General features: G+C 36.6%; 3 protein-coding genes across 3 annotated transcripts; all 3 read left to right on the top strand.

The window, feature by feature from the left end:
* Positions 1 to 491: 491 nt before the first annotated feature.
* LOC117619967 (CASP-like protein 4D1) lies at positions 492 to 1420 on the top strand. The gene is made up of 3 exons (XM_034350043.1): positions 492 to 661; positions 741 to 861; positions 1095 to 1420. Exons 1-3 carry the CDS (start codon positions 501 to 503, stop codon positions 1296 to 1298), a joined length of 486 nt encoding a protein of 161 aa, XP_034205934.1. The 5' UTR covers positions 492 to 500; the 3' UTR covers positions 1299 to 1420.
* Positions 1421 to 5394: 3974 nt separating this feature from the next.
* LOC117618369 (CASP-like protein 4D1) lies at positions 5395 to 6331 on the top strand. Its single transcript, XM_034347952.1, has 3 exons — positions 5395 to 5609; positions 5742 to 5862; positions 6116 to 6331. Exons 1-3 carry the CDS (start codon positions 5395 to 5397, stop codon positions 6329 to 6331), a joined length of 552 nt encoding a protein of 183 aa, XP_034203843.1.
* A 1525-nt stretch (positions 6332 to 7856) lies between these two features.
* LOC117618370 (CASP-like protein 4D1) lies at positions 7857 to 8559 on the top strand. The gene is made up of 3 exons (XM_034347953.1): positions 7857 to 8032; positions 8137 to 8257; positions 8353 to 8559. Exons 1-3 carry the CDS (start codon positions 7857 to 7859, stop codon positions 8557 to 8559), a joined length of 504 nt encoding a protein of 167 aa, XP_034203844.1.
* The last annotated feature ends 224 nt before the right edge of the window (positions 8560 to 8783 follow it).

The raw sequence follows: 8783 nt of genomic DNA on the forward strand, positions 1-8783 counted from the left end.
CAAACCGGGTTTGTTATTCGGTCAGTACCCAGTTCATTCCATTTGGCATAGTTATTGTAGCTAGCTATATATATATAACATGGGTCATGATTTCTAGCTCTTTCTGCAATGACAAGCTATACAGCGCTGCAATTGCAAGCCACTTTCTGGCTACTAGTAATTTAATTGCTGCGAAAGCTAAGTAATTTCAACCATAAATGAGTTGCAAAAACCTATATACGGCCAACGTGCAGTCCAATACAAATATGCACTTGATTTTATCAAGTCAATGAAATGAACTAGCAAACAGGCGCTTTGATCCTTCAATGAGTTACCATCTCTTCCGGGTCAACCACGTTTTTTTGTCAAAGTAAACTCTCCTATAGTCGTAAGAGAAGGATATTCACTTATAAGTTATAAGGCCATTGACTTGCTGAAGCGACTTGGAAATGCATATCGTTTATAAAAGGTTAGCATTTGCACCTATTTTCCAGTATACTTGAAGAAGACAATCGATCGAGATGGCTCAACAAGCAACTGCATCCTCAAGGATTGCCTCTCTTATTTTGAGAATCTTGACCTTCATTCTCTTGTTGATATCACTTATTGTGCTTGCCACGAACTCCATAGGATCCAGCGATGACGACTCCAAAGTTCGTTTTACTGATTTTTATGCCTATCGGTAAGATCGTGGTCTTTTTTCTTGTCTATTATAGTTTGAAACGCTTAACTAATTATTTTGAATTGTAAAATTGGTGCAGATACATGCTTGCTACAATTGTCATCGGCAATGCATATAGTCTTCTGCAACTTGTACTCACAATCTTTAATATCGTAAGGGGCGGGGATGGCATGCCCTTCCTTGACTTCTTTGGTGACAAGGTACATTTTTACTTTCTTCCTTTTTAATTTTCGGCACCCAAAGCTTCCCACAAGTTTTTTTTTTTCCCCTCTTCTATTCTAGCAAACAAAACCCATGTCAATTGAGCCAGTGAGGCCCGCTGGCCCAATAGGCAAAACAAGAATTTTCAATTTACTCTCTATCTAGGCATTCCTGGGATGAATTTTTTTTTTTTGGTTGGGATTTAATACGAAAACTTGTGTTGGGCATGCAGTTCATATCATACGTGCTAGCAACTGGTGCTGCTGCTGGGTTTGGTCTGACTGTGGACTTGAAGAGACTGATGGACGCATCTGAAGTAGACATGCTCAACTTTGACGATAAGGCCTTTGCATCGGCTAGCCTCCTCCTCCTCGCATTTGTTACCACTGCCATATTATCAGTTATCTCTGCCTACACTCTTCCAAAGAGAGTTTGATTGCTGCCAACCGAAAAACGTCCCCTTATTTTCATAATATGTACGTACGTACCATCAAATCATAAATGGAGACTTTGTGTAACCAAGAATTAAATTTCAATAAAAATAAGTTTTTTTTATTTTGTTTTGTTTTGTTTTTTTTTGTGTGGGTAGGATATTGATATTGTTACACAATTTGATGAAAAGTTCCATTGGAGAATCAACCCAAATTTTAATTTTAACTACATAGTTGTGCCAACCATTGGGGTCCTAAATTGTGACATGTTTTAGTACTTTAATCTTAAAGTTGCTCATTAGCCTTTACCAATTGGGTAAGTTTCTAGCGTACGCAAGATTAATTAGAACATAATCAATTTTCCAGATAACCAAAATCTGACAGTCAAAGAGCTTGGACTGCGTTGGTGAAGTACATTACTGGCTTGAAGCCTTGAGCTATATCTCATTAAGAATAATTAACTTATAACCTAAGGGAAATATGGAAGGGTGTCACCAATGAGAAGATCTTGTCTACCTAATGCTCAAACTTTGGTAATAACCATGGAAACTTTTTTTTTGTTTTCATTTTTAATACAAGCGATAATCTACTTTAAATTAATCTAAACTACAGGAAAAGAGATTCAAACTCGAATGTAGAGTGAGGAGCACATTCGCTAAAGTCAACTTGTATTACAAATACAACTATTTTCCTTGTCTTTTTAATCAACTCAATTTCTAGTCTCTAGGGGCGGGATGGCATGGCTCTGTACGGTCAATATTAAAATGCTTAAACAGACAACGAATTGCACGTAATGAATTCTGATAAGAATGCCAAATCATATTCAAGAGATACCATGCAAGCATCAACATGATATTCTAGTCAAAAATCTTACATGCCACTAGCTTTATCTTGCTCTTATATTTTTATGAATGGGATTTTTGAGAGAGTTTTTGGGAGAACACCACTAAACTAAAGCTAGCTTTATAATAATGCTCAAGCAGATAGAGAAACGATGAATGCATTAAAACTCAATGCAAACCAACAAAGGATCTCTTATTTTAATGGCTTTGTTGCCAATTTGCCCTCACTTCCGGGTCAAGCATACTTTTTTTTTTTTTTTCAAAGTAAACTTTCCTTTTTTGTTGGTACTTGTTTAAAAAATTATTGACTAGGTACTTGGTAGGTATGAGTGCTATGCATAGTTTGTGTATAAAACCTAGTAGTTTGCATCCGTTTTGCAGTATAGGCTAAGCTTGGTGTGGCTGGCTGCAGGACTAGCTAAGGCAGAAGAAGATGGCAGAAACAGAAGCAGCTGCACCGCTACCACCCCTGCCGCCGCCACCGCCATTTTATTCCTCTGTACCTTCACGGCTTGCTTCTCTAATATTGAGGATCATTACCTTCATTCTCTTATTAATATCCCTCATAGTGCTTGGCACCAACACCATGGAGATTAATCAGAGCAAACTTAGATTTCAGGACATTTATGCCTACCGGTAATTAAGCAATTAATGAGCCAATAATCATCTTCACATGATTTGTTTAATTTATTTTTATTATAACATGCATTTCCTTGTCAATTACTTGAACCGTAGAAAATCAATATTAATTGTAGATACATGCTTTCCACAATCGTCATTGGCACTGCATATTCCCTCTTGCAACTTGCATTGTCAATCCAGAATGTCGTAAGTGGCCAGGACGGCATTCTCCTACTCGACTTCTTTGGTGACAAGGTGCGTGTATATATATATATGGAGCAGTATTATCTTAATCGACCATCTTTTTGTATCATCTCTCTAATTAATATAAGTGAGACTTATGTAAATAGTCTCAGACCGTGATACTAGAGACTAACTCGCTATATTTGTATGCATTAGTGAATTGAATGAAAATAGTATGGAGGATGTAACCTAACCAAATTACCACTTTGGGCATGGAGTTGATATCAAACCTTCTAGCAACTGGTACTTGTGCCTTAACTGTAGACACAAAGCGATTGACGGACGCTGATCCTCGATTTGTGTCGATTGACATTCGGAAATTTTATGACAAGGCATATGCATTAGCTAGCCTCCTTCTCCTCGCATTTTGCTCCACTGCAATGTTATCCATCATCTCTTCCTATACACTCCCAAAGAGAGTTTGATTGCTGCTCGCAAAAGCAAAAACCATTTATTTCCAAAAACAGATGTCTTTCCTTTTTCTTTTTTCTTTTTTATATATATATATTTTTTGGGTTGTGGGATTTAATTCTGTTTACATTTCCTCTTATTGTTTTGTTTTGGCGTTGTAATATGGCTGATTCCTCTCCTCAGCTTTGCATGTACCGATATTTTTTTTGGGGTCTGATTTGATGTTAGTTTGATCATTGTGATATTATTGAGCCAATCCAATGTGCCTTTGCTAATAAGACACCCATGATCATGAATGAAAGTGTCAAGGATCTATATGATTATTATATCTTCCCATGCTTTTCATCTTCAATTCTCTACAGAAGAGCACTACAAGAAAAACAGGTACTAGTGGCCACCCACTTGGTCATAGAAACTACCCTTTTTGTGCTCGAGGATCCATGAGACTTAAGGCTGGTCCACAGCCAAGCTTAGGCCCAAACCTAAGCCTTAAGCCCAAGCCTAGAAAGGCCAGCAAAACTCTATTTCTTAACTATTAGATCAAATTGATTAATTCGGTTCAACGGTTAAGAGATGTGACCTTAGATAAGACCCTCACTATAGAATGACTCCACCAAACACAACATGCTTTTTGAATAAAGGGGTTGATTTACTAATCTTGGAGACTCATCAAACACGAATTTAAGGATTTATTTTAATTAAAAATTCTTTTTTAGGCCAAGGATTTTAATTGAGTATGAGTCTCTCTCTCTCTCTCTCTCTCTCTCTCTCTCTCTCTATATTATTTAGTTATTTAAGTCTCAATAACAAATTGCATAAAACAAAATTTCGACCTCCCTTTGGCCGCCCTTTCCTTACTCAATAACCATATGAATATGTGATGATAAATTAGGCTTGTTAATCAACTTGCGTGATAGTAATTATAAAAGAAAAGAAAAAACACTTACCTGTTAGCTAGTAATGCGACATTATTAAAATTGAAATTGAAAAAAAAAAAAAAAAACTCTGAAATCTTCATCAACATTGTTCAATGACATATAAAACTACGAAACGCTTTTGAATTTTTCGCCATAGGCCTCTCTTAGCTTTGGACCGAAGTTGATAGGACTAGTGTAACACAAAAATTTATAATATATATGCTCAACATAGAACTTATGTTGTCTCATTATTACCTTTTGTTTTTTGGGTCAATCACAGTTCATTCATGCCCCAAAACTATGGGGAGGTGGAACAGGAGGAACATAAATGAGGTGGTGTTGTTATTGTGCCGGGGTTGATGTTTCAATGGAGAGAAACTGATGGACAGTGGAAAAGAAAGGCCAGAAACGTCAGAGAGAGAGAGAGAGAGAGGTAGGAGTTACTTAACGTTAGAAAAATAAAAAAATAAAATTTAGTGTTAGTTTACGTGTCATGTTATTTAATCATTAAATTACTATAATGGTTCAAATTTTACAAAATGCATGAAATATAGAGAGTCTAATTGCAGAGGCTCGCGATCCTGATAAGATGTCGTAAGCCAAAAGACTCTTGCAGAAAATGAATTCAAAATGCCATCAACTTCTTTGTTTTTCCAGCTTAATTTCATTATAGTTTATACTTTCCCACAACGCAAACGTTACGGATCATACAATAACCCCCCAATCAGTGGTTGCCGCCATGTCATAGTTGTCATAAATTATATACTAGCTAGGCAGTTCACCTCACCATGCATATGGCCAAAACTTGGGTAAGTCAGCCCCACAACAAAGTTAAGCCAATCCAGGAATTCTCGCTGTTTAATTGTCTTTTCTTCTGCAATTTAACCCAATCCAGGATCTCATCTTCTGTTTTTTTTTGGTCGAAATCCAGGATCTTTAATTTAATGGCTTCTTAGATATGAGTGCTATGCATGGTTTGTATATAAGACCCTAGTAGTTTGCATCCGTTTTGCAGTACAGGCTAAGCTTGGTGTGGCTGGCTGCAGGACTAGCTAAGGCAGAAGAAGATGTCAGAAACAGCTGCAACAATAGAAGAAGCTGCACCACCACCACCACCACGGCCGCCGCCACCATCTTATTCATCTGCATCTTTACGGCTTGCTTCTCTAATATTGAGGATCTTTACCTTCCTTCTCTTATTAATATCCCTAATAGTGCTTTGCACCAACACCGTGGATGTTTATCTGCAGAAACTTAGATTTCAGGATATTTATGCCTACCGGTAATTAAGCAATTAATGAGCCAATAATCTGATCATCGTCACATGATTTGTTTAATTTTTAATTTTTTTATTGTAACATGCATTTCCTTTTCAATTAATATACTTGAACCTTGAGATCAATATTATTTGCAGATACATGCTTTCCACAATCGTCATTGGCACTGCATATTCTCTCTTGCAACTTGCATTGTCAATCCATAATGTCGTAAGTGGCCAGGACGGCATTCTCCTACTCGACTTCTTTGGTGACAAGGTACATACATCTTCTCCTCTGACCTATATATATATATATATATATATATATATATATATATATATGGAGTAGTATCATCTTAACCGACTACCTTTTGTATCATCTCTCTAATTAATATAAGTGAGAGTTGTACAAATAGTCTCACACCGCCATAGTAGAGATTTAGTCGCTATATTTGTGTGCATTAATGAATTGGATGAAAATATTATGGAGGATGTAAACCTAACCAAATTATACCACTTTGGGCATGCAGTTGATATCATACCTTCTAGCAAGTGGTACTGGAGCAGGGTTTGCCATAACTGTAGACACAAAGAGATTGACGGATGCAGATCCTCTATTTGATATGATTGACATTCGCGAATTTTATGACAAGGCATATGCATCAGCTAGCCTCCTTCTCCTCGCATTTTGCTCCACTGCCATGTTATCCATCATCTCTTCCTACACACTCCCGAAGAAAGTTTGATTGCTGCTCGCAAAAGCAAAAACCATTTATTTCCCAAAGCAAATGTCTTCTCCTTTTTTGGGTTGTGGGATTTAATTTTGTTTACATTTTCCCCTTATTATATGTTTTGTTTTGTTAATTTTCTTCCATGCGATGAATCATGAGAAAATATTATTTTCTCTCCTCTTTTTTTTTTGGGTCTGATTTGATGTTAGTTTGATCAATGTAATATTATTGCGCCAAACCAATGTGCCTTTGCTAATAAGACATCCATGAATGGAAGTGTCAAGGATCTCTATGATTATATGTTCCCATGCTTTTCATCTTCAATTCGGTACAAAGGGGATCCATGGATCTTAAGGCTAGCCCACACTCAAGGCTAACAAGGCGAAATTCTATAGAGAAGGTGCCATATATGGACCCCTCATGTAGACTTTTATATTAACCACAAACCTCCTTTTGGCCGCCCTTTCCTTTCTCAATACCCATATGAATATGATAATTAGGCTTGTTAATCAACTTGCGTGTTAGTAATTATAAAAGAAACCCCTTTCGAATTTTCGCCATAAGCTATTGGACTCAAGTTGATAGGACTAGTGTTCCACGAAAATTTATAATATGCTATGATTAAACATAGAATTCATGTTGTCTTATTGTTACCTGGAAGTCCCTGTGTGAATGTTGTGTGAGAGGGGGCCAAACAATAAATTTTCGGCTTCTATTGAGAAAAATGGTATATATTACCATATGATTATTGAAGAATATGAAGTATCATATAAGAAACTTGATAAAATCTAATACATTATATAATTTATGAATCCACTTCTAATAGCATCAATGTCTTTTGTATAAAATTTCATACTTGCCGAATATTCGAGTAGTTAAATTAGGACAATATCGATGTTGGACCGTAAGTCCGTTCCTCTGAAATTTAACAATGATAGCATAATTTATTCATGTACCCCATTCAGAAACCGCGTGAGCCCATTAATTAATTAATAAATAAAAAATTAGGTGATCTCCAAATGTTATATGACTTTGAAAAGCTGTGTAGGCCAAAACAGTATTGCAGAAATTAATTAAAATTGACATCAACTTCGGGGGTTTTCCAGCTTAATTTCACACAACGCAAACGTTACGGATCATACAATAACCTCCCAATCAGTGGCTGCCGGCCTGTCATATTTTTCATAAATTTGTAACTCCATATAGTATAAAATATAAATATACAAGCCAATCCACCTCCACCATGCATAGCCAAAACTTGGGTTAGTCAACCCCACAAGAAAGTTAAGCCCCATCCAGGACAATTCTCGCTGTTTAATTGTCTTTTCTTCTGCCATTTTACTTTTGTCCGGCGGTAGGAACAATATGAAACTGAGTTGAAATTAAAGAACAAAACGGAGAAAAAAAATTATATTTGTTTACTTTTTGTATTGGCCAAATGAAACAAGTTAATCTGTGTATAAAAGGCCAGCACCAGCAGGGATTAATGCAGATAATTATAAATGACTAGTAATTAATTGTGTTTAATTAGAGAGCAAAGATGGAATCACAGAGACAAGTTTCAGTGCTTCCTCAAAAAACTTCCCGATTTGCCATTCTTGGGCTGAGGGTCCTCACCACCATTTTACTGGTTGTGCCATTCGCCATCCTCGTCTCCAATGTTCTCTCAGTCGACAGGGATCAAAAATATCATTTTTATGATTTTGTGCCTTACCGGTAATTGCCCACTTTTAGCAATTGATTTCTAGTTCAGTTTAATATTACTCACTTTTAGCAATTGACAACGTTCTCTGTATGTTGGTGGTTGTAATTCATTGCAGATACATGGCTTCCTCAATTGTTATTGGAATTGCATTTTCAGTCTTCCAAACTGGAGTTGCAGTTGTCCGCCTCAGAAGAGAAAATCATGGGAACATCTTACTTGATTTCTATGGCGACAAGGTACACATATAATAGGCGCGCGCATACGCAGACTCACATGCATAATTTATAATGGATTAAGTGTGTTTTTTGATAGGTCAAACTAATCTGTGCAGGTTATATCAACTCTATTAGCTACTGGATCTGTTGCAGGATTTGTTATGACTGCACAATTACAGAAACAGTGGGGCGAAGCTGTAAGTGATTACTATCACAAATATTTCAAGAGGTCATATGCAGCAGATGGACTTGTCTTCCTTGCCTTCGTCTGCACTTTCATCCTGTCGGTCCTCTCTTCATATGCTCTGCCCAAGAAGTTTTAGATTTTGCAGCATCATCAGCGGTTGGCTGTCCATTGATCAGGGTCTTAAACACCTTAGTTTTATAGTTTCTTTTTCTCCCCCTTTGATCGATGTGTAAATCATGATCTAAAGTAGTGATGTTTGTTTCTCCAAGAGTTCATTTCATCACATGAAAATTTTGAATACGACTATATTAATGGTGTAATAAGTTTCCAATTAATTTAATTCAATAGAGATAAGAGTGG

This window comes from Prunus dulcis, chromosome 2 (assembly GCF_902201215.1).
Source record: "Prunus dulcis chromosome 2, ALMONDv2, whole genome shotgun sequence".
Taxonomy (NCBI): domain Eukaryota; kingdom Viridiplantae; phylum Streptophyta; class Magnoliopsida; order Rosales; family Rosaceae; genus Prunus; species Prunus dulcis.

Bases quoted from the DNA above. Each gene is read 5' to 3' on its own strand.
- LOC117619967 (XM_034350043.1), top strand. From the start codon at position 501: ATGGCTCAACAAGCAACTGCATCCTCAAGGATTGCCTCTCTTATTTTG. The intron at 662-740 runs GTAAGATCGTGG...AAATTGGTGCAG, and splicing joins ACTGATTTTTATGCCTATCG to ATACATGCTTGCTACAATTG. The intron at 862-1,094 runs GTACATTTTTAC...TTGGGCATGCAG, and splicing joins TTGACTTCTTTGGTGACAAG to TTCATATCATACGTGCTAGC.
- LOC117618369 (XM_034347952.1), top strand. From the start codon at position 5,395: ATGTCAGAAACAGCTGCAACAATAGAAGAAGCTGCACCACCACCACCA. The intron at 5,610-5,741 runs GTAATTAAGCAA...TATTATTTGCAG, and splicing joins CAGGATATTTATGCCTACCG to ATACATGCTTTCCACAATCG. The intron at 5,863-6,115 runs GTACATACATCT...TTGGGCATGCAG, and splicing joins TCGACTTCTTTGGTGACAAG to TTGATATCATACCTTCTAGC.
- LOC117618370 (XM_034347953.1), top strand. From the start codon at position 7,857: ATGGAATCACAGAGACAAGTTTCAGTGCTTCCTCAAAAAACTTCCCGA. The intron at 8,033-8,136 runs GTAATTGCCCAC...AATTCATTGCAG, and splicing joins TATGATTTTGTGCCTTACCG to ATACATGGCTTCCTCAATTG. The intron at 8,258-8,352 runs GTACACATATAA...TAATCTGTGCAG, and splicing joins TTGATTTCTATGGCGACAAG to GTTATATCAACTCTATTAGC.